This window comes from Lutra lutra, chromosome 1, assembly GCF_902655055.1.
Source record: "Lutra lutra chromosome 1, mLutLut1.2, whole genome shotgun sequence".
In the NCBI taxonomy this organism is placed as follows: domain Eukaryota; kingdom Metazoa; phylum Chordata; class Mammalia; order Carnivora; family Mustelidae; genus Lutra; species Lutra lutra.
This window is the reverse complement of record NC_062278.1, coordinates 32,310,317-32,335,236: the sequence shown is the minus strand read 5'-3', so window position 1 is coordinate 32,335,236 and position 24,920 is coordinate 32,310,317. Positions and strand designations below refer to the sequence as shown.

At 39.4% G+C, this 24,920-nt stretch overlaps 1 protein-coding gene across 6 annotated transcripts in view; it reads left to right on the top strand.

The window, feature by feature from the left end:
* The window catches only part of ROBO1 (roundabout guidance receptor 1), a 1,187,644-nt gene that overhangs the window by 1,131,831 nt on the left and 30,893 nt on the right, over positions 1-24,920 (top strand). For 2 of the 6 annotated variants that reach the window (XM_047722063.1, XM_047722065.1), the window contains 7 exons: positions 2,669-2,866; positions 7,407-7,433; positions 8,855-8,897; positions 15,234-15,388; positions 17,931-18,266; positions 20,292-20,399; positions 23,510-23,654. In XM_047722063.1, the coding sequence (XP_047578019.1) occupies positions 2,669-2,866; positions 7,407-7,433; positions 8,855-8,897; positions 15,234-15,388; positions 17,931-18,266; positions 20,292-20,399; positions 23,510-23,654 (1,012 nt within the window). The remainder of the gene's footprint in view (positions 1-2,668; positions 2,867-7,406; positions 7,434-8,854; positions 8,898-15,233; positions 15,389-17,930; positions 18,267-20,291; positions 20,400-23,509; positions 23,655-24,920) is intronic. The other 4 variants (XM_047722064.1, XM_047722066.1, XM_047722068.1 and 1 more) reach the window with 3 other exon arrangements.

Genomic DNA, 24,920 nt, shown 5'->3' with positions numbered 1-24,920 from the left:
GTATTAACTTATTAAAATTGATATTATAGATTATAGTGTGATGACCATTTACCTATTTTTATAACATACGACTTTTCGTCCTTTCTCAAAGATGTGTTGGAAAAGGACCCTGTGTAATTTTATTTATTTAAGATTTAAATCAGGGGATTTAAGGGTCAAATTGGTTTTCTTGAAATTATAAATGTGTTCCAGTTTTCCATATCTTAATATAGGCTCAGCTGCAGGGAGGCAGAGACTAAGATGTAGAGTGGCCGCTTTAATTCATTAGTCACACCACACTTTTTTCTGTTAAACCCATCTGGTTGCCTGCATGGAACCTCTCCTGCCTGTCTCCATAAAATCTGAAGCTACCCAACTTAACCTTGCACAAACAGCCATGAAATCTATAAACTTAGGAGATGCAAAGAGTGTATCAGGGGAAAAAAAAAAAGAATAGGTCTGCTTGAACTCTCAGAAGATGAAGTGCTTTTAGGAAAACCATAGATAAAAGAGCCTGGAACGTGGAATTAAAACTTTCCATCAACAAACAGTTGAAGGCAGGTGACAGAGACAGTTTATAAAAATAGGTTTTTCAGCCTTCATCCTCCATAGAATAAAATCTGGAATTCTTTTAAAGAAAAAAAAAAGTAATAAAACACGCACGCATGCGCGTGCGTACACACACACACACACAGGAGTAGCAATGCAGCTACCATTATACATAGATGGGGTGTGGAATTTTCCCAAGGTGATTTCCTTAGCCATGGAATGCTGCTTGTTTTCCTGCCAATGTCTTATTGGGGCACCATATCATTTAATAAGAAAAAAAAAATAATCTGTAGAATTTTCTTCTGTTTGAGAAATGTTCTTCATATATAATGAACTATACCAATTATTTTTTCTGGGGAAAAAAATGGAATTTTGGACTGGAACAAATGTTTCTATTTTAAGGCAGATGATGAGCAGAACATTTTCGAGTCCAATAAAATTAGACGACTGTAAGAAAGCACCATTCCTAATAGCATGGGCAAACACCTTCTCGTTTCACCAGATGTTGTGGGGGCAGAACATTAAAACCACAGGCACTAATGGGACTTGTGCCCACTGGGCATCTTCAGTGTTTTCATCATTCAGTGCCAACAAAGTAGGATATTGCTTTGATCACAGAACAAGGGTTTGTGCTTTTCTGCAAACATTGCTGACGGCTCCATATGACTTGTTGAAAGGGTGGACTTAAAAAAAGAGTCTCTTAGTAGTTTTAAACATAAAAAAGGAAATTTCCTTTGCCAGAAATTCCATCAATTTTAAATTACTGAGTCAGAAGAACAGAAAACATAAGACTTTTCGACTATTTGTAACACTGGATAGTTCCTGTCCGTATTTAATGTTCTTGGATCTATTGCTGGTCATGGCTGTTGTTTTAGAAAAAAGAGATTACTCGAAAACAAACAAACAAACAATCAGACTTTGGGGCTGGTTCAATTAGTATAACATCCGACTCTTGATCTTGAGGTTTTAAGTTCAAGCCCCACTTTGGATGTAGAGATTACTTTTAAAAGAAAAAAAGAAAGAAATATTATTCATCATTATTTCAGTGGTAACATTATCTTAATTTTTCTTTAGTTTTATGTTATACTAAATTGTATAGACCCTGTGATGGGCATCTGGGTGGCTCGGTCTGTTAAGCAGCTGCCTTTAGCTCGGGTCATGATCGCAGGATCCTGGGAGAGAGCCCTGCATCGAGTTCCCTATTCAGCCAGGGTTCTGCTTCTCCCTCTCCGTCTGCCTGCTGCTCTGCCTGCTTGTGCTCTCTCTCTCTCTGTCTCTCTCAAATAAATAAATAAAATTAAAAAAAAATTGTATAGACCCCGTGAACATAGGCTCAGATAATGTGTTTCTAAGACATTTTAGAGTCTTATAATATAGTCATGTAGTTGGAGGATTCGGGGAGGAGAAAAAAAACACACACCTTTTTTTCAATACCTACCTTAAGTGGAGGAAATAACATTTTATTTATTATCATTTTAGAACATGTAATTGAGAGTTTCTGTAGAAGTCTGAGAAAGTTCATGTCTTTTCTATACAACTTATTTGCTACCCCTTATTTATAGACTCCTGTTCAAGCATTTCAGTGTTTAGAATTGTAATTTTGTATTTATCTGTTAGCACTGTCCTCTGAAACTTAATCTAAGCAATGAAGAGTTCCGTGGAGTAAAAAAAAAAATAGAACCTGTGTGCCATTGTCCTTGTTTTTAAACACATTCCACAAAATTATTGTGTCCTGTTTGTTTTGCATTAAAATAGAATGACTGTAATTTTGCTGAAAATCTCATGGACTATTTTAATTGGCAAGGGTGGATGTCACAGAATGAAAGACAGAAATGATTGTCTAAAAATTCACAAAATAATGATAGCCATTTTCTTCTTCTTTTTTTTAAAGATTTTATTTATTTATTTGACAGAGATTACAAGTAGGCAGAGAGGCAGGCAGAGAGAGAGTGGGGAAGCAGGTTCCCTGCTGAGCAGAGAGCCCGACGCAGGACACTGGGACCATGACCTGAGTCCAAGGCAGAGGCTTTAACCCACTGAGCCACCCAGGTGCCCCTGATAGCCATTTTCTATGAGACAAGCATGCATTCATGATGTCGCTGAGTTTTCAACCCACATTAATCCCAAGATGGCTTTTCAGATTCCCACGGAAACCCTGTGTCTCCTGAAGACCAAGTCAGCCTTGCTCAGCAGATCTCCGACGTGGTGAAGCAGCCCGCGTTCATCGCGGGCATCGGGGCCGCCTGCTGGATCATCCTCATGGTCTTCAGCATCTGGCTCTATCGACACCGAAAGAAGAGAAACGGGCTGGCGAGTACTTACGCGGGTATCCGAAAAGGTATTCCCTTTCCTGAGTTTTTCCATTTTTTTTTTTAATATGTTTCGGTAACTCCTGATTTGAATCTGTGGCTCCCAACGATTCATGGTTATCCAACTGCTATATTAAATTATTTTAATATGTAAAGATTTTCAAAAGTGCTTTTAGGGTGATCTAGATAAGGATAAGGATTCCTCTCGAACAGCAAGGCTTCAACAAGGCTTATCTGCTTGAGGCTCAGTTCCTTGAAACTATGTTTCGCCAAGGTAGGTCTCCCCTGGGTGGTTACACCATCTCGTGTGCCCTTTGGGAAGTACTTCATGGCTTTAGATTCTCAAAGAACTTCTTTAATGTCCTTGTCACAGGAATTGTAAATACCAGCTTCGCACGGTCTCACACAGCTTTTAAGGGAGTGCAGTTGCCTTTGTGACGCCAGAGATTATTTATAAGATAATTATTTCATGAGCATTTCTGATTAGTTATAAGGTAGTCATTTCTTAGCGAATATGGAATGCCCAACTAGATGATGTGCCTCCGCGTGCAGAGAGGAGGGTTAGTCCTTTTTTTATTGTCGTATTTAAGGTCGTGGAGTTGAGTGTGTATATACTGTTAATCCGTGATGGGGCTTTCCTCATAAGTGTGTCTATAGTGTTAGAAGAGAAAGTTTACTTGATTGCAGTTATTTACAATTTTATGGATGTGACAAGTATGCCAAGGTCCGCAGACACTCCCTGCCTCCACCTCCCCAACAAACCCATGAATCAGTTCGGGGCCACTGATAAGCACAACAGGTGACTAAAAGTCCTGGTTTTCAGGGGAGAGTCCTAAGTTATTTCTTTTGTCCAACAAGTTACCTAGAGTTCTCCTTTTTGGTACAATTACACATTCACCATAGTTCTCACTTTTGCTTGGCTGTAAAACAGATTTTTTTTTTTTAAGATTTTATTTATTTATTTGACAGAGATCACAAATAGGCAGAGAGCAGGCAGAGAGAGAGGGGAAAGCAGGCTCCCCGCTGAGCAGAGAGCCCTATGCGGGGCTCAATCCCAGGACCCTGAGATCATGACCTGAGCCAAAGGCAGAGGCTTTAACCCACTGAGCCACCCAGGCACCCCTGGAAAACAGATTTAAAGAGAACTACCAATGAACACATCTGCTCTCACACTATCACCGTCCCTTTAAAAACAGAAGTCTACCTATCTTCTGAAGATTTTATTTATTTTAACCCGCTGAGCCACCCAGATGCCCCAAGATTTTATTTATTTTAGAGAGAGAGAGAGAGTAGAGCATGGAAGTGAGTGCGCACTAGCAGGCAGAGGGACGGAGGGAGAGGGAAGCTCAGACTCCGTGCTAAGCAAGGAGCCAGACGTGGGGCTCAATCCCACGACCCTGAAATCATGACCTGAGCTGAAATCAAGAGTCAGATGCTTAACCGACTGAGCCACCCAGGTGCCCCAAGTCTACATATTTCTTTTTTTTTTTCTCCCTCAAGTCTACATATTTTCTAAGCAAACATTTCCTATATGTCTTGGCCAAGCCCTTTCTCGAATCCGTTATATGGCAAAGTCAGAACTTGTAGCGCTAGCCAAAATTTTTCTCAATGAGTTCTATTGACTGTCCTTATAAGCTTAGAAAACAGTCTGGGACCGCAGTCTAAAATATTTGTGCTGTCAGTAGTCACAGGGGTCTTGACAAGAAAGAGTCAACACAAATTCATCACCCATGTGGTAAAAATACATGAATGTGCCACTCCACTGTGGACATGCAGCCATCCCTTCATGTACATGCATACATTTGCTGTGGCATTAGCATCCTTAAAAATGTTTTTTGCAGATATGCGTTCTGTCTAGAGATGAAGCAAAATGTCAGTTTCCCTATAGCCTGTGAAATGGAAAACGAGGGCGTGGAGGTGACTGCCAGGAGAGCTGGTGCTCGTTATGTCCCCAGAGTAGAACAATGTCAGGCACATGTGTGACCGTCTAAAACCTTTGACTTAAATCCAGTGCAGGGAAGGGGCTTGTGGGTGTCCCTGTGTCACGGAGCGGGGGAGGGGCAGGGTGAGTTGGGAGCTGCATTTTGAAATCGACTTTGAAGAGGAAAAGTGACTAATTAACGTAGAGATGTAGAGACTCTCGAATGCTCCAGGAATCTTGTATTTTTTGGTGCCGTGAGGGGCTGCAGCTGCGTAGTTATAACAATTTAATGCTCTATAGTGTCTTGAAATCTGAATGTGTGACATGAAACCCCCTTCCTTTCTGAAATGCCTTTTCTTTCACTAATGGACTATAAGCATGCTGGCAAATGCCTGTGAGCTCTTTGTGCAAAACCTATGAAACTAATACCATTGTCCTTTTAACTAGCTTGTGTTTAAGCAGAAATCATAGAACATAATTACAAATGTAATTGGTGAGCATTTGATTCTGCTTTCCTCACTTTGCCTCACTGGCAATTTTTCATAATTCTGTTTCCATCCAATTAAAAAAATAAAAAGTGCCTCCCCAAAACCTTAAATTGTCTATGCCAGAAACCATGCCAGTAATTATAAAAAAAAAAAAAAAATGCAGTGGAAGATTTTAAAGAAATAGATATAAGAGAGCCTCTTGACCTATAAACCATCAAACCAGCGTGTGACTTTGGGTAATAGTGAGAGTTATTAGCCTTCCCCCTCCCCCCGACCATGTGTACCCGTAGATAGACCCTCTGTTAGAACACTCAGGATCCCTCTCCACGAATATCCACACAGTGCACCAGCATTGCTGGGTAAAAAGAGATGATTCTATTATTGGAAGCTTTGAAAATTAAGTCCTTCTTTGGTATACAAGCCAGTAAAAATTTCATTTAGAGGGACCTCTTTTCATGTCTTCTGCAGTGATTTTAATGGGGCTAGCAGTTAGCTAGGAGGACTGACAAGGACCTTTCATATTTTTTTCTTTTCCTTATGTCCTTGTGATTGCAAAGGAATGTTCAGGCACTCTGTTCTTGCTCGAATAGCTTTACTTTCACGTGTGCCTTTTTATTGATTTATGTATTTATGAAGACTTGTTACCATGACTCGGAATTTTTGATTGTGGCTAAGTTATGTCGAAGCTCTGAAAAGACCTAACTGAAAGGAAACACAATAGAGTTCTTGAGACAGGGAGGGCCTGCTGCACTACCAGGGAAAGCCAGTGTATCAGTTGGGCACACACAGCACTGAAGTTTTTGTCCGTGTTCCTTCTAGTGTGCTCAGCGATGGTCTGGTGGCAAGTGACCATCACACCACATTCTCCAGCATGGCAGTGTGGCGCCCCAAGGGCTCTAGTCCTAAAGTAAATGTCTTGGAGACATTCCAGTGTGCCGTGGAAAATACATTTTTGGCAGTTTGTTGATCCACGATACGTGATCCGTAGGCCAGTTTGTGTGTATTAAGGATTTCTTAAACGCCAACTTTAGTCTTCCAGGCAGCAGGGAAGATTCCCCAGCTTTCCGGACCGGGGAACTGTTTACTTGAAATTAACGCGAAGGGCTTGCAAAATAAGTCAGCCTCCTCCCACCGTGAAATGACATGGAAATGGTCTGCGGTGTATTCAACACCCAGGAATGGGAGGAGATAGGAAAACTGGGGCGGGGGGCGAGCTTGCCACTTTTAAGGTCTGCGTTTCCATTTCAGGCCTTATTGATTAGATCAAGATTTATAACTGCAGAGAGTGAGGGTTTTCAGTGGGGTGTTATCGTTCTATTGTTTAGCTTCTAGTGTGACATTTAAAAATTGCACAGCCTACTCGGAGAAAGCTTCTCAATGTAAACTATAATGGAAAAATTAAAGTTTAAAACTCCCCATTTTTTCCGGTCCATTCACAAATTTCTAGAGTGATAAAAACCTAGTATTACACTGTTTATATGATAAGGTGTCAGGCATTTCTCAGCAGTGAAACAGTTTGGTTTTATGGTTCCCTTTGTTCCAGTTGTTTCTTTCCTTCTTTCTTCCCTCCCTCCCTCCCTTCCTGTGTTCCTTTCTTCCTTCCTTTTTTCCTTCTTTCTTTCCTTCCCTCCTTCCTTCTCTCCTTCTTTTCCTCCCTCCCTCCTTCCTTCCCTCCTTCCTTCCTTTTCTCCTTCCTTCCTGTCTCTGACTCTCTTTCTCTGAATGATGAATACTTAAGCGCACCTATTAGTCCACGTTAATAAGCATTTACTTTCAGATCTCTAGATAAGGTTCAAGCAAGACCCTGATAATACTTGTTTGAGTATCCATCAGCCAATGTTTGGAGATGATTAATCGCAGAGGATTCCTGTCTGTCCTAAGGCCAGGAGTGCCATCTCTGGGACTAAACTTAGCAGGGTCATTCCCAGGCTAACCCAGCATGACTCCCACGCCAGACACTTCAGAATGGTACCTGTAGAGACAAGCCTCTTCCTTTCACCTCAGATTTGGTTTTACTCCTATATCAGAGTGTCAGAACTCCTGGCTTAGTTATTTACATTTGTTTTATGTTCAGCTGTCTGCTTGATTTATACTAATGTGATATGTTCCCTTTCTCTCTTCAGCTTAATAACTGGTTTATATTTTGTTTTGATTTTTCAGTCCCGTCTTTTACCTTCACACCAACAGGTATATATTTGCACTTACCCTCCTCCTCTTCTTTGTCAGTTTGGCATGTGTTGTACTGTTGTGTTTCTGTTTTTATTTCATTTTCTGAAGTTAGTTGGGGAGAAGGACTTAAGACGGAATGCAATACTTCATTCACTCACGTCAGGTATGCATGTGAAGTAGAAATGGTTGGTGATGCTTTCCCACCATGTAATACAGTTATGTGTTCATGACTCCACGCTGCCTCCTGGCCTGGCACGCACGTGTTTCGTTAGATAGACACTCCGTTTCCACCCTCGGCATGATTTAACATGCTAATAATCTTATTGATTATTTCCTACTTGGCAGTCCATTTTTTTCCCCCTTAACGCAAGCGTTCACGTTTCCCAACAAAAATTTCTCTCCCTTGCAATGCTCTGTCCATAGAATCAACATTTTTGAAGGGGAACGAAAATATCCAGGACATGTGAAAGATAAAACTTTGTATTTTCCCGAAGTCAGAATCCTAATATTTTGTTCTATTCGGTTTCTTTCAAAGTGGGTCCTCTTCCTTCACATCACCTTTAATATACGATGTACCTGAAGTCTTGCCTCCTCGGTTTTAATCCAGTTATTGTAATCACTGGAAGCAGTTATCTCTCCTTAACACACTCCCTGTTTGGAGTTCTTCTAAGTAGCAGAATTTGGCAGCTTTTAGAAACCTATTTCTTCTTAGAAAATGCGTCTGTATTTACAGAAAAGCTAATCTTCTTAACTCCTTGCCTAACTGTGTGCAAATCTTTATTTGTTATTGCTAAATTTTTACACCCATAATTCATTAGGCTGAGAATGCTTTCAAGAATATTTAAATGTATTGTCACTATATATACACATGTCTGGTGAAAATATAATGGGAAGGGGTTCTGTAAGCCACACACAAAAAAATAGGTCATATTAATTAATGGCATACATCTGTATGTAGAGGGAGAGAAGGTTTACTTTAACGTTTATCTTTGTCTTTCTGGTATTCATGCTTCTGGGACAATAGTCTTGCCACTTTCCCCCCAAATTTAAGATTTTAATTATATATGTATAAATCATGCAATTATAGGCTCTAATAATAAATTCAAAATAGAAAACTATGGGAATGCAAATGTAACAATGTGTAATATATTTAATAAGAGTGTACTCAAATTTGCTTTTACTTAGTTCTCAACCTTATTGGCACATTAAGAAAATAAGAGTAACATATTTAATTCTATATAACCCTAAAAAAACTAGCTGAATTGGAAACCTGTCACTTTCTGTGATGGTTTTGCAATGCTTCTCAGTAGAAAGTGAGAAAGCATTCCATTTTAGAAAGGTACTGGTGGATGTAATAACTTTCAATTTTATAAATGTAAACATGTCTATTAATTGTTTCTTTTTCTTTTTCTTTTTTTTTTTTTTTTGTAACATTCTAGTAACTTATCAGAGAGGAGGTGAAGCTGTGAGCAGTGGAGGGAGGTAATTATCCTGCTTGTTTTGTAGATCCTAAAGGGAATTCCAGGTATCTCATCTTGTCTTCCTCAATGACGTCACTTTCTTTGCATACAAGATGTAAGGATGAAATGTGTTCCAATCTTTTAGAAATACTGTAGAACCAAGCTTGTCTGTACGCCAATGCCGTGGACGGAAGCCGTTGCATCTTAGCGAATGAACACCAGAGGGCGCACTTTAACCGGAAAAGACAAACTTGCTGCTTTAGCCGATGATTAAAAGGAGTTGAAGTAATTAAGCAATGGCATTTATGAAGATTAAGAAATATAGCTAGTTAACAGATACTATCAAAGAAAAAGTATTCAATTGACAATCTGCTGAACACAGCATTTGCTCATAAGTTGTAGGTTAGGTTTGTTTGTTCTTGTGAATTCCGCTCTCCTTTTACAGGGGACTGTTGAAATACAAATGCAAAAGAAACCTAGGTTAATACAGAGCTTTTCTTTTCTCTTTAATTAAAATGAACCTCAATCCTATATGTATTATTTTTTGTAATTATGAGTCAGTGAACTTTAATATATTCACAGAGAAATCACAAATTGATGTGACAGGCAGCTTAAAAGAGCTGGAAAAAGGTATATGTTACAGGAGCCAAGCTTCTGGATTTTCCATAATAAGATGATGTTTTTCCTCTCAAACCAGCAACATCTAGCTTAAGGTAGAAGAACAAAAAACTTCCAATCAAAACCATTTTCTAATTCGAATTCGATTAGCTTACTGAGTGTTCTGCTTTGCCCAGCTGGATCATATCTTTGCAACTGGAAAAGACAAAAGTGAGGAAGGTGTTATTTCTGAATCCAAGGAGCATGCCCTACGGGGACACAAAGACTGAATTTAGCATACGACAAAGAGTGATTTTAAGAAAGTGTTGACCGCCAAGCCTGTACGAATATGGCCACAAGCAGTGATGTTTCCTTCCTGGGTACCAGGGCTAGCTTACTGTTTTTATACCTGAGAAACCAAGCCAGCCACTGGACGACCCAAAAGCTGGGGAGGTCTCCATAAGGAATAAATTCACTTGATTCAGACTGTTTTTTGTCTCCAGGGAAATTCCTTCGAAATGATAGCCCAGATATTCATGAAACAGCCCATAGCATAACAACATCCTCTCATGGATAGTTCTGGAATGCCTGACTGTTATGACCACCTGTCTACATGTGTGGGCTCATGGCTGTAGACTCTGCTTTCACGTGAATCAGAGCACATAAAATGCGGGTTGAACATCTTCTGTGTTCTGCACTAGCCTCTGTGGATGAGCACACGTACACACTCCCTCTGTCTCTCTCTCTCTCTCTCTCTCTCTCTCTCTCTCACACACACACACACGTGCACACACATAAAATATCTCCAGATCTTGCTCCAAATGGATTTACAACCTAGCTAGAGCAAATGACCGTACAGAACCTAATGGAAGGAATCCATGGGTGCCCAATGCAAGTTTCTACAGCAGGACTGAAAAATGACAAACTACAATCTGGAAATTACAGACAGAACTATTTTTTGGAAGTTTGCTGTGTTACCATACAGAATTAACCGTTTAAATTCAAGAAGAGAATAACAGCAAATCTTCTGTATTTCAGATACCAAATAAGAAAGACCTTTGTGCCAAATGAAATGATGAAAGACGCTGGCATGTTACAAAGGTAACAGCTAAATAAAGATCTTAGCGTCCACGCTCAAAAGGACGGTCATATAAGCAACTTTCAATTTATTTGTTCGTCAGGCATATTTATCGAATGTCTACCATGGGACATGGTAGTTGCTTGGCATCCATCAGTGAGTAAGTCAAGAAAAATCCCCATCCTTGTGAACCTTACATTAAGAGCAGGAGATATAAGATAGATAATAAGCATTTAAAAAGTCAACTCTAGTATCAGCAGTCGATGTGTGCTTTGGAACAAATAGAGCAGAATAAGAGGGATCAGGAGTATTTCAGGAAGAGGTCTCATTTCCTAGCCAGAGTGTGTGTTTGGGCGGGTGGGTAGGGGATTTGGGGTGTGTCTGTGTGTCTGTGTTCTCTGATTCCATGTGGCAAGAGAAGGGGCAGTTACCCAGTCTCCTGCACTCTCTCCTCTCATGTCCATCCCCTAAATACTGGTTTCCCTCCCAGATCTCAGAGTAGTAAGCCCGCTCTGGACCTCCTGCCTCATTTGGTTGATGGTCCCTAAGGGAAAATTTCAAGTCTTCCTTTCTTTTGCCTCCATCCCTGCCTTTGTCGACCCTGCTTTTCACCCTGTCCCCTATCCCAGTACTGTTTCACGCCAAGCACTTCATCTCTCCTGCCTCACCCATCGCCTAAGCTCCCAGCAGTCCTACCTTTATCTAATTCGTTAGACTACTTCCTAGTAATTTCCTTTGGCCTTTGGAGCCAAAAGGGTTTTTGAAATGCATATTGATCATGTCTCTGAGTTGCTCTAGAACCCATTTTTACTAGAACTCTCCAGGTTTAAAATATCAAGTCCGAATTCAGTACAGCCCACGAAGCCAGCCACCCGGCATAGCCAGTCCGTTCCCCACCTCTGAGGGCCTCAGCCTCCAATCCACTGCGTCAGCCCGCCTGCCATTCACCAGTATTAGGTTCTCCTATGGGCCCTAAATCCATCAGCCCAGAATATGCTTCCCCTTCCCCTGTCGGTTTGCTGAGCGTCACCTGCTGTGTCCTCCAGGAACTTTGTGTGCTGTGTAAATATCACAGTTAAGCACCTAGCGTGAGGTAATGGAGTTATCTTTTGTTTATACCAGGTATCAGGAAATTATGGCTCCTGGGCCAAGTCCAGTCTGCCATCTGTCTTGTCAATAAAGTTTTATAAGGCTGCAACCCAGACTTCGTGGTTAATGTATTGTCTGTGACTGCTTTCCCACCACGGTGGCAGGGTTGAGTCGCTGCAACCAAAAATATAATAAAGGAGAAGGCTAGAAATCTTTTCTAGTCCACAAAATGGTGAATTTAACTATTCCCAGAAAAGGGGACGTGAGGATTGTGACAAGCAAAGAGACCTCTTCCCAACCTGGAAAGGGCAAAAGACTTCTGAAACAATACGGAAGAGGACCAGGGAAGCAGTATTAAGTGGCTGTTCCCATCCCTTTGTTTTCCTTACCTCAGACATCGCAGTCCAAAAACCCTGCTTAACATCCAAACCACAGCACTAACTTGGGAATAACAGAGAAGTCCTGAAGAAAAGAGTAAGAAAATCAGACCAGAGAGAACACCAGTAAATCGTTTCCTCACAGTGGGAGATGACAAGGAAACAGAGCTCAGGCTTTGCTTCTCTCTAAAAATACTGGCCACTCTCAAATCTATCCCTTGCTCCTTCCTGGACGTCAGAGCTCTTCCAGGCTATGAATTAAAGGAAGGAGGAGACAGTTTCTAGGCAAACCTTACTTCCAGGCCCCCTTACTGTTTTTATTTTCTCCAGCCTTGGGACCCTCTAGTATTTTATTTTGTGTTTTAGGATTTCAGATGGGTTTTTTGTTTTGTTTTGTTTGAGTGAGTGAGTGATTAGAGTCTGCTGTAGGAGGAGCTGAGGAAATGGAAGTAATTACTACATAGTTATTTAAATGCGGTGTCCTCTTTTCCTTTGTGACACAAATTTATCCCCTTAATATGAGCTGGAAGAAAAGTTTGGGTTTTCTGAGCCCCGCTGTCTTCTTTTCCCTGATAATACCGTCTTTGAAGAGACAAAGAAGAAATAAGCAAAACTCAGATGTATCAGTATGAAAATTCAGCCTCTAATATTATATGGTAAAAAGATATATTTTAGACACCTGTTAACTACTGTAACCAGCACTGAGTTTGACCTCTGCTTAATTTCTTATTGTTGGGCAGCTAAATCTGTCTCATATACAGTAGATCATCTTAAATGCAGAAAAATAACCTATGAGATCGGTAGTTTCAAAAAGCCCCTAATACCCTTATTAGGGTAGCTGCATATGACCTTGACTTCCTCAGAGACTTGTAAAATATACACATGACATTTTAAGATTCATTATGGGTCAATAACGTATGGTTCACTTTCTTCCCCAAATAATTAGTATTCCAAATACAAGCCTAAACCGAAGCCAGGATGTGAATTGTTAATCTTACTTCCTGTTGGAAATCACCCACCCATATGGAAAGTCCTTTCAGCTTGTGATATCAAAACACTCACTTTCAAAGTGCTTTTTGAGAGAATCATGGTAGCATAAAAATACTGTCTATTCCTTTTGAAGCATGTAAGTCGGACTGAAAAATTTCCACTTGACCCCTCCTTTAGACCCATAATATCTCCACAGCGTCAAATATGGAAATTTATTTTCAATAACTTCTCTAGTGATATCACACTGGGTTTAAGTTCAAGAGGAAATAAAATAAGGAAAGCTAAAGATTACTAGATGCAGAATTTCTCTAACCAACATCTATGCAGAGACTCCAGACTCTGGGATGCAGCTTGCATTTAAATGTTTTCAATTTCAATGGTTCAGCAAATTGGCTCTTCAAAGCATGGTTTTATAAACAACGTTAGTAACAAATTTGCTCAGTTTTAACAGCGTTATTCTGAATTTTGAGACAGCAGATACTTCCCCCAACTTCTTCTTTTATATGAATGCTTAATGACCGTAGGAGATTTGAGCACTCCCTGATATGTATGTTGATAGCATCCTGGATTCCAGTGTGGATTCCAGAGCTGGAGAACTTGGGCTTGAATCCCAGCCTCTGCCATTCCTTCGCTTTGCGTCGCTAACATTTTGTCTGAGGTTTCCTCACCTGTAAAATCTGGAAATAGTGGTAACTACTTGTGGGATGGTTCTAAGAGTTAAGTGACTTGATACAGGTAAAGAACTCAGAACAATGCCTCACACGTCAGCAAAAACTAAATACTCATCTTTTTTTTTTTACTCTTTTTTTTTTTTTGTAAGATTTTATTTATTTATCTGACAGACAGAGATCACAAGTAGGCAGAGAGGCAGGCAGAGAGACGGGGGGAAGCAGGCTCTCCGTGGAGCAGTGAGCCCGATGTGGGACTCCATCCCAGGACCCTGAGATCATGACCTGAGCCGAAAGCAGAGGCTTTAACCCACTGAGCCACCCAGGCCCCCCTATACTCATCTTTTATTACAGATACGTATACGCATATGTACATCTGCATATGCATACAAACCTAAAAATTGTAAATCCATTTTCTTCTTTGGAGGGAAGGATTCTTCAAATAGCAGTCATTTGCAATAGTGAGTTTCCTCAGTTGACTCTCTGAGCCTCACAGAACCCTGAAGGGTGAAGTGTCAGGTTCTTGCTTCCAGGGAAACGAGCAGCATGGTTATCGCACTTCGACAAAGAAAATGAAAGTGTGAAGCAAATCTTTGCAGAATCTGCAGCACCGGTCTGTTCACTGTGGATTGACAGCACACCTTGCCATCATCACCTCTTTTGCTAAATTATCAAATGGAGTCAATGTTGGAGAAGGACATGAGGAATGCCGGGCCGGGACTCTAGTCTTCGTCTCTGGCCCTGGGGGTCCGGGCTTTCCCACTAACAGCCATTGGGGCACTTTTCATTCCCAAAGCACAGGGAAAGGGCATGAACGTCTGTTGTGCCAAAAAAGACAGGAACACTAATATTTCCTGCAGTGGACATTTTTCATTCTACCAGATTTAAGTCAGTAACTTTCCTTTGTTTATGGAGGGGATTTATGGCATTTTAACCTGTCACCATCACAAGGCCTGACAGCCTTCCAGAGCTGTGCACAGAAACCTTGATGAGGCTCCGTGCCCCAGACTCACTGTTTCTTCTGAAACATGGTTTTGAAGAAAATTATGCAAATACGTTTGCTGTGAAGGATCCATTGTCTGAGTGAAGGATCTTGTTCCATTCAAGAAGAATCATGACTTTTTTCATGAGTCAAAATGAAGGAATGTAAACTGTCTCCACTATGGTATTCGTTCAGCAACTCAAATACCACAACATATAGGGATCCATGGTTTTGATTCCATGTTGGAGTTTTAGTTACTGTGGCTGAATGAGAGCATCGCAAACAGTACAGTGTTGTAAGTCTGACGTACAACTGTGCCCGTTTACAAAGTGATGGCCCTGTACGCAGGGAGAAGATCTCAAGACATTGTATTACCTCACAGTTACCGTGTCAGAAAAATAACTCTAAAATAAAAGGAATAATAATAGCATTCAGCACAGCTGACCAAGTCATGTGTGAGAATGAGATGAAGACCGTGTTGGAAGTCTGAATGGGAAATACCATTTGCTATTTATAAAATATGTGCTTCTATGTGTGTGTGTGTGCATATATATATTTTAAAAATTTTTTTCTTTAGGCCAGGACTTCTGAACATCAGCGAACCCGCCACGCAGCCATGGTTGGCAGACACGTGGCCCAACACCGGCAACAATCACAATGACTGCTCCATCAACTGCTGCACGGCAGGCAATGGTAACAGTGATAGCAACCTGACCACCTACAGCCGCCCAGGTTAGAGATGCACAGACAGCTCCCTAAGCCTAAGCACAAGGACTGGCCACAAGAGGGTGCATTTCTTCCCCTCTCCCTACCTCAGAAAGGAACATATGGCCAACATGTTCATAAAATGTTGATATGGCCTAGCAGGTTACCCTGATTGTCTATTTTCTTCATCCCTCTACTTCCACACGTCACCTTCCACCAGAGTTTCCCAGGATGCAATGGGAGAAGGGAGAGAATGGACACTAGAACAGAGTAAACAAGGAAAGTGAAATCGCACAAAAGCATTCCTCTTTATGAGGATGTGTGTATTTCTACTTTATATCGTAATTAATTATTTTCAGGATTTGGGGAACAGAACAGATCAAAAAGTTTATAAATCTCTAGAATGAACCAAAGTCTTTAATAGCAGTGACCAAAAGAATGGCAACTCTACAACAGTAATAAAAAATGAAAAAATAAAAAATGGTAAACGAAAACTGAAATTCCCAGATTTTTATTGTATACAAGTAAATCCCGAAGACATAACACATATGTGTCTTTTGCAGATGTGTATGCATACCTTTATTTTATATTGTATAGAAATACGTGTGAGTGAATTACTTCATTAAGATTTCATGCTGAAACGTATTATTAAAATATGGATGTAAATATGATATATTGAGAGGGATGACAGAAAATTACTTAGGATCTCTTGCAAAAACAAAACAAACAAAAACAAAGTGAAAATCTTCAATATTCCCAATTGAGAAATATTAAAAGAATCATACAGAATCAAAAAATAGAAGTAGAGATTTAAAATAACCCATGGAACTGATGAAAAGGGAAATAGAAGATAGCATTTAAGTGAAGATGTTATGCTCCATAAAAAACAAATCATAGTGCAGTCTGTGTATAGCCTTAAAACAAGCCCAGAGTCTCCACTGGATACGGATATGAACATGGATAGAGATACGGATATGACCTATCCATGTATCTATGTCCCTCTTCTCCAGAGGTCCATATTCTAGTTATACAGATAAGTGCTCACATGATTACAAATTTTTTAAAAAGACTGTGTTGAGCCCTGTAAGAGACAAAAGATGGAAATACCCATTTAGATTAATAGGTAGAGCTGTGTTGTCTAATATGGTAGCCTCTGGCTACAGATGGCTATTTACAGTTAAATGAAACAAAATACAGTTTAAAATTCAGTTCCTCATTTGCCCTAGCCACGTTTCAAGTGTCTAGTAGCCACATGTGTCTGGCGGCTCCCAAAGCGGACAGTGAAGAACAGAGCATGTCTATTATCTCAGAAAATTCTATGGAATCCTGCTCATTTAGAAAGATTAGGAAAGAAAAATGAAATTGGCAAAACCATATGGCCTGGTTACCTAGAAATTAGAAATCGGAATGACTAAAGTCCAGGTGAGTCAAATACTCGTGTTCCCTGCTCATTTATTGTTAAAATGCGGAATAGTTGAGTTCCGTATTACAGAGAAGTTGCATATTTCTCTTAAGATTATATTCACGTTTACATCTTTAGTAGCAGCCGTGTTAATTTTTCATCAGCCTATCAAGCTGAAAACCAGTCTTCAAGGTGAGCTGTTAATGTGGGTGCCACCATGAACTACATAGATCAAATAATGATATTTTTAACCATTGTACCTTGACAAATTTTTTTTACTTAAAAATGTTTTCATTTAAATTATGATTTTAGCTCTTCCTGCTGTTTTAATATTTTCAACTGCAGGCTTTAAATATTTCTATTTATTTAATTTTAAGTATTCCATCAGTTATTTCATTTCCTAATACTTCAAGGAGGAGGAGCAAATTAGAGGGACGTTGAAATAGTAGACAAATTAGATATTATTTCAGGCTTTCTTTGATTAAATTACTCAGGCTACTTGTGGTTCGTTTTATCATCATTATTGTCATTTTATACTTCTTGGGGTATCTTTATGAAACCATGAAAAAATGATTATGAACTATCCTTCCCTGATAATGATTATCCTACGTGACCAAGGGGAAGATTCAGTAAAATTACCATACACGCTATTTACTATCCCTTTACCTCTGTTCCTCATATCTTTTGATAGAGTTAGTTTGTAAAATATTAAAATCCCAAGCTCTTGGACGGGCAGGCAGATTTCTCCCCCACCGCTGGTCTGGATTCTCTGCATACATGCTTTGTTCTGTTGCTTCAAAGACTAACTAGTAGCTTCAGCGAGGTCAGTAATTCCAGACTAGAAAATATACATATGTGGCACATGAAGATATTCACGTGTGTATTATTTAGGTGAAACTTTTATTAATGGGGTTGTTAAAGGAAAATCATCTTAAATTCAAAATTAGTCCCTGTATAATTGCTCTGTGTCCTCTCTCATTTCCTCAATTTCGAATTACCTCCTTCAGAAAGTGCCCATGACTACCGAGCCCTTTTTATTGACCACGTTTAAGCTCCTTTTTACTTTACGTAACAATTTTATTGTGCCTCACGAAGCTACTTACAGAGAAATCTAAAAGGAATAACCATGCAGAATGACTTTTTCCTTTTCCTCTCCGTTGCACGTAGCGGATTGTATAGCCAATTATAACAACCAACTGGAAAACAAACAAACAAATCTGATGCTCCCTGAGTCAACTGTTTATGGTGATGTGGACCTTAGTAACAAAATCAATGAGATGAAAACCTTCAATAGCCCAAATCTGAAGGATGGGCGTTTTGTCAATCCATCAGGGCAGCCTACCCCTTACGCCACCACCCAGCTCATCCAGTCAAACCTCAGCAACAACATGAACAATGGCAGTGGGACTCCAGCGAGAAGCACTGGAAACCGCCTCGCCCAGCAGAAGCAGGAAGTGGCCCCGATTCAGTATAACATCATGGAGCAAAACAAGCTGAACAAAGGTGAAAAGCTCTGCCTTTATTCCCAGCCTTTTCTGTCTCGGTGCCCCTAACCTTTTAGCACTCCGCGTCCGGACGTCTCCGGGAGGAACAAATGAAATCTTTCTTTTGTTACTCGCATTTCCTTATTTCTTTGTTTTCGAAATTTCCAGTGTCAAAGAGTTAATTAGCACAACAATAACCTCGGAAAATTGATTTTATAATAATATATAACTATTTTCAAATGGTTTCGAGATGAATTTAAATTTAATCGCAGGTGAGGGATTGCTTAGCGCAATCTTTTATTCATAAGGCAGATGTACAACCATCACAATACCTCACATTTTAAATAAATAGGCTATCCCATTCTTTCCACTCGAGAATGGAAGATAATTGCTTCTACATGGTCATATAAACGAATGGCATTTTTATATCAAACTGAGGAAAAATAATTAAATTAAGCTTGCGCTGGAGAAGTGGTTCAATTTGTTGAATTTCTCCTACCTCATGCAGTCACTAAGACTGCTGCAATGTATGACTTTTGAACCTAAATCATCTTGGTTGACTTGATTGAAGTCTGTCAGGATAGAACCTAAAGTAAATTGTGAAGTGGTAAGAAACAGTGGAATAGTATTTTATAGCCTGAGGGGAATGCTTCTCTATTATAATATGTGTGAGTTGGACTAGGTAAGTATTTGATTTCTTTATAATCCTTTAGGCTACTGCTTTAATAACATGATTTGCAAAGCTGTAGATCTGGAAAAAAAAAAAAAAAGAAAAGCATCCTCTAATATGAATAGTTCAGGGCAATTTTGCACAAGCATCCAGGTAAACGACACATCTTATTGTAGATAATTAGAGGCCTAGATTTATTTTCTTTAGGCTTGAGTTGTGACCATTTTCCTCAAAAATAAAGTGTATGACAGTTGGAGATGACAAACTTCCCATTTGATTAAATTAGTGTTACATATTTAAATTTTTTTTAAGATTTTATTTATTTAGTTGACAGAGATCACAAGTAGGCAGAGAGGCAGGCAGAGAGAGAGAGGGGGAAGCAGGCTCCCCGCAGAGCAAAGAGCCTGATGCTGGGCTCGATCCCAGGACCCAGATCGGGACCTCAGCCGAAGGCAGAGGCTTAACCTAATGAGCCACGCAGGCGCCCCACATATTTAAATTTAACAATACAGTCATCCAGCTTTTTCCGAAGTTTGAGAAAACACTCGATTTTCATAAAACCCAGTTCAGTAAATATTTGTTAAGACTCTTGTGCAAGCTCATGACGAAGGCTGACAATGATGAAGAGAGGACAGTTTCTGCAATCCTGTAGTTTGCAGTGGGCTTTCCGTCATTCCTCTTTAGTATGTGGCTTTACTGTGCACTTTGGAAAGGTCTGACAGGCCCCTGAACAAATATTTCAGAGCTCTTATGTATTGTTTATATTGCTTGTAGCAGACTTGGTGTGTCAACTGTAGTAAAGACCTAGAATGCAACTAAACTGATGGGTTATTACCCAGTACATTCCAGTGGCAAGTTTACCATTTGGATTTTTACCTTTGCCTAAGTAATCAGAAGCCTTTCCATGGCCTTTGTTTTCTTCTCATGGGTATGTTTTTTTATTAGATATCATCTTGCTGACAAGTTTCAGGGCTTTTTATTTTTAATTTTTTTAAATGATTTGCAGACATGATATTTTCCTGGTTTCTTATGGCTAAAATGATTTCATTGTTACATTTTTCAAGTTAAGAAGTCAAGTAATCCTGATTTCTGCCTTAGCTGATTTATAAATATTTAAAGAGACGAAATAGTCCTTCATATGATTTGTACATATCTATGTTTAGTCAGATTTATATAAAGGAGATGATGCAAAGAATCTGGATTTTATAAATCTTAAAGGAGACATGCCTATCTTTTCTTGACTTTTTCCTCCTTTACACTTCTATACATTTAGCAAGTGATCAGCATGGTAACTTAAAAGCCTAATTGCTGGTAGATGATTAAGGCATCCAAGAGAAAGTGAAAGTTTGTTTTTCTTCCATCTGAAATGTCTAGATTATCGAGCAAATGACACAATTCCTCCAACTATCCCATACAACCAGTCCTACGACCAGAATACAGGAGGATCCTACAACAGCTCGGACCGGGGCAGTAGTACATCTGGTAAGTATGGGGAACCAACGAGAAGATCAGTCTCCCCTTTAAAAAAATGATATATCCCACAATTACAGATTGAATGCTAATGAACTGATGTACACACATGGCATGTCCATGTACTTTATATAATGTGCATTTTTCCAGGCATGGGTCTTACCCTCTGTAATTTGACAGTCCACTCACTCACTAAACCATTTTATGTTCTACTTAGTAACAGTGATTAAAGATCCCGTTCTCCTCCTTGTTAATGAAGTTTTATAAAGCAGAAGCATGGACTAGACTTTTTTTTTTTTTTAAAGATTTTATTTATTTATTTGACAGACAGAGATCACAAGTAGGCAGAGAGGCAAGCAGAGAGAGAGGGGGGAAAGCAGGCTCCCCGCCAAGCAGAGAGCCCGATGCGGGGCTCAATCCCAGGACCCTGAGATCATGACCCGAGCTGAAGGCAGAGGCTTAACCCACTGAGCCACTCAGGCGCCCTGGACTAGACTTTAAAGGCAGTTGAAACTTCTTTTTTGCCCTTAGCCAAAATAAAGCTGGAAATGCTGGGCATATACTTAATCTGCTAAATTTGTAACCGTTTGAAACACATACAGCACATAAAATCTGAGTACACTGGAGCAGAATCACAGGCCTAAGAGACAATAACATGAGATCTAGGGACAACGAGAACCTTCTTCCGTTGATAAGCTTTCTACTCTCCCTCAGTTCCTGCCCTAAAACCTCAGAAAGCAGCCTCCCAACTTGGGTCTGTAAGAGCCTTCGAAGCCACAGTGAGGCCTTTTCCCCTCATGCTGTTGCAGCTGTTTGCCACCTGTTCTTCTGACAGGGACTGCTGATGAGACCTCGCTGGTACTTAAGTCCTGTTTTTCTGAGGAAAGTCTGTTCACTATTAGAACTAACATGTGGCGAGTCACACCACAACGAGAGCAGAACCGACTGATCTTGCCCCTAGTATGTTTCTGCAGGAGAGGGTAACAATATCACCTCTCAGTACCCGGACTGAAGTTACTGGGAGGTGCTTTTAGGCAGTGTCTCTACCCCTCTTCTGTAACAAATAATGGCATTTGCATTTTCTCATCTCCCCTTGGCGAGAGCATTGCTGATTTGGCATTGTTAAACCTACTTTTTGTCCCTGATTGAAACTATTCCTATTGGAATGAAAGGAGCTTAGAAATACCTCTTTGCCTTTTGAGATCTACTCTTATTCTATTGTATATTGATTTTTTTTTTTAAACAACCAAAATCTTATAAGGAAACCCTGAATTAACTGGAATTTTATTTATTTATTTATTTTTTTAAAGATTTTATTTATTTATTGAGAGAGAGACAGTGAGAGAGAGCATGAGCGAGGAGAAGGTCAGAGGGAGAAGCAGACTCCCCATGGAACTGGGAGCCCGATGCGGGACTCGATCCCGGGTCTCCGGGATCATGACCTGAGCCGAAGGCAGTCGTCCAACCAACTGAGCCACCCAGGCGTCCCTTAACTGGAATTTTAAAAAGGATTTACTCTTGGGAAAACCATAGAAAATATTTTAATATTTGATATCTCATGCCATCTCATGTTTGCATTCTTAACCACTTAGAAAATCATACCTTCATGAGGATAATGACTTTATGATTATTGTGTTTAAAATGATTCTGTGTTGTTCATTTTAAATTGACTTTCTCCATCCCTCAGCTTAGAAACCTACATCTTGGTGTTCTGCTGCTAGTTATTATTTGGTATTCTGTTATTATTCGGTAAAAAGATTTTAAAAATGTATAGTTTGGTGTTAATTAGGGGAAAGAATGAAGCAAGAAAGTGATAAGTGGGAGAGATTTGTAATGTTAGGCCTCTTAGAACAGATGGGGAGTTATTAGAATAGATACATACCAAGAAATCAAGAGGAAGGCACTGGGTAGGGTCAAGTCCATGATTCTTGCCTAGTCTTTCCAATACGTGACAACTGAGTAAAGGAAGAGAGAATGGAGACATCCAGGTAGAGGCCCGAGAATCGTAATTTATTACTAACAGCCATTCCCTTGACCCATACTTGGTGCAGTAACATACCAGTTCAAGAACATCTGGCTTAACACACAGTGACTGGGCCAAAAAGTCCCAACCGACTTAAAAATAAATAAATAAATAAATAAGGGTCATTGAATATACCAAGACCTGTTTCATGCACCATGTAACTTGTAACTGTTGAGAGAGGTTAAAAATCAAAAGACCAAGAAAATCCACTAATTTTAAGGGATCATATGAGAAAAATAATTATAGGCTCATCGTCATCCATAATTTCCATAAGAATCTAAAATGTATCATATTGGAGGAGGAAGATAAAGATGATTTTTATCCCCAAATATCTTTTGACCCCAATTTACTTTTAAATGAGTACTCTAAAATGTGCACTTACCTGCGTTTAAAGAATATGCCAAATCTAAAATCAGAACACAGGGGCACTTGCGTAATTGGGTTATTTAAAACTACTAAAAATGTTCAAGCAACATCATTTTACTCTAAGCCGTAATTTTGTAGAAACTGGGACGAGAAGCACTTCTATCCCTTTTAAAAAATCATTTCTCTGCTTCTTTTGTGGTTACTTATATTAGTTCTTTCAGCAATAATTTTCATCTGCACCTGCCTTTCTGACGAAAACTAGTAATTTCATTGTGCCTAAAACATTTCAATGGACAAGTACAAATTATATATATTCAGTGATTTAATGCAACAGTGGAACTCTAATAGATCGTATCTGTATCATATTGTATTTTAGGTTCCAGCAATTAAATAATAGAATGGCACTTCAGAAAATATGTCTACAGCTCATTTGTTTTAGGTGATAATCCATAATGCGATTAATTGGTGTAAGAAGATCACTATTAATGATATGACTTGTAAAATTCATTTGCGGTTTTATTGCTTTTTTGCTATTTATTTGGCATTTAAAGTCAGCAATACATTGCACCTTCTATTGTACGAAGTTCTGTTAAGATTAATGAAGGAAAGAGTATTTATCTGCTTCTGCATATATGAATTATACGATCGTATTTACAGGAAATAATTCACCTGTGGATAATAGAAAAACCCGAAAGGCCAGAAATAAAAGACTTGGGCTTTCTTTCTTTTCAAGGGAGTCAAGGGCACAAGAAAGGGGCACGGACACCTAAAGTACCGAAACAGGGTGGCATGAACTGGGCAGACCTGCTTCCCCCGCCTCCAGCTCATCCCCCCCCTCACAGCAACAGTGAAGAGTACAGTGTTTCCGTAGATGAAAGGTAAGAAGAATTTCAGAACAGATGTAAGTGGAATCTTCTGATTCCTTAAACCTATATGAAGGAGTTATTAAACTAGATCACCAAGGGGAGACATTCCCAAGGTCCACAAACATTTGTCTCTGAAGAAAACAGTATCGCTATGTCAGGAGGATTTGAAAATCGTACTCAGTACTGCCAGGAAAAAAAAAAAAAAAGGAATTCATGCCTTGGAAGCGTCTTTTAGAACAAAGAATTATGAATTGGAGCATACACACAATTTACATATATGTTTATCTTATATGTGTGTAATTTGCATGTGCCATCATATGTATAAATATATACAAGATCACATGTATCATGATATATATAATCATATATCTATGTGACTTTATGATTTTCAAATATCAGAATTTCTATTGCACATTCTTGAATTTTCATAAAATAAATGTGTAAATTTATACCACAGCTAAGGTGTCCTGAAAACTTTTGTTTGTTCTTAGATATTACCACATTATGCTGAAAACTTTGGGACTTCAAACTCCCTGAGTTGTCTCTCACAAGGATTCAACTAGTACAGATAATCATATCATGTGAGAGCAATAAGAACGTATGTTTCGCTCTCACGCCAGATTCTATAGAACTGAACCAATAAAACAAAACAGATGTTTCACCGGTATGATCAATGGAGGAGAACTCACCTGACATAGAGAATTAATAAAAATAAATAAAATCTACCTGGAACTACGGTCTTTTTAGTGACTGTTGTAGAAATAAAGACAACGTTCTTTCATTCTCTACACACAAAAAAAAAGTTTTACAGATCCGAGTATGTTGAGAAACAAAGCTCTGTACCTTTGTTTTTCCAGTCATTTAATTAGTGAATACTGAGCCATTACTCCGAGGGGAAATACAGGGATAAGTTCCTGCACGTCTCTGGTCACACATTTTTGTCACCTGATCCATGCATAATCTTGTTTTATTTAAAGACACCTTATGCAATATGTATCGTTGGTTCATTTACATTGAACTCACAGTCAGCGGTGCCAGGTCAGGTCATTCCTGAGCAGAGCTTCTCTAAGGCACATATTTTCTCTACTAGGGCAAGTCATCGCTTTTTTGCACTTAGAAACACTAGATCACCCTAAAGCTCTGTCCTTGGGGGCTACCTTAAACAGGGAAGTTATCAATATAAAGAAAAAATCTGAGAACAATGTGTCAGTAGATAGACTGAGAAAAGGACACTTGTGTGAAAGCTGAAAGAAGGTAGGGTGACTCAGATGCTTCACT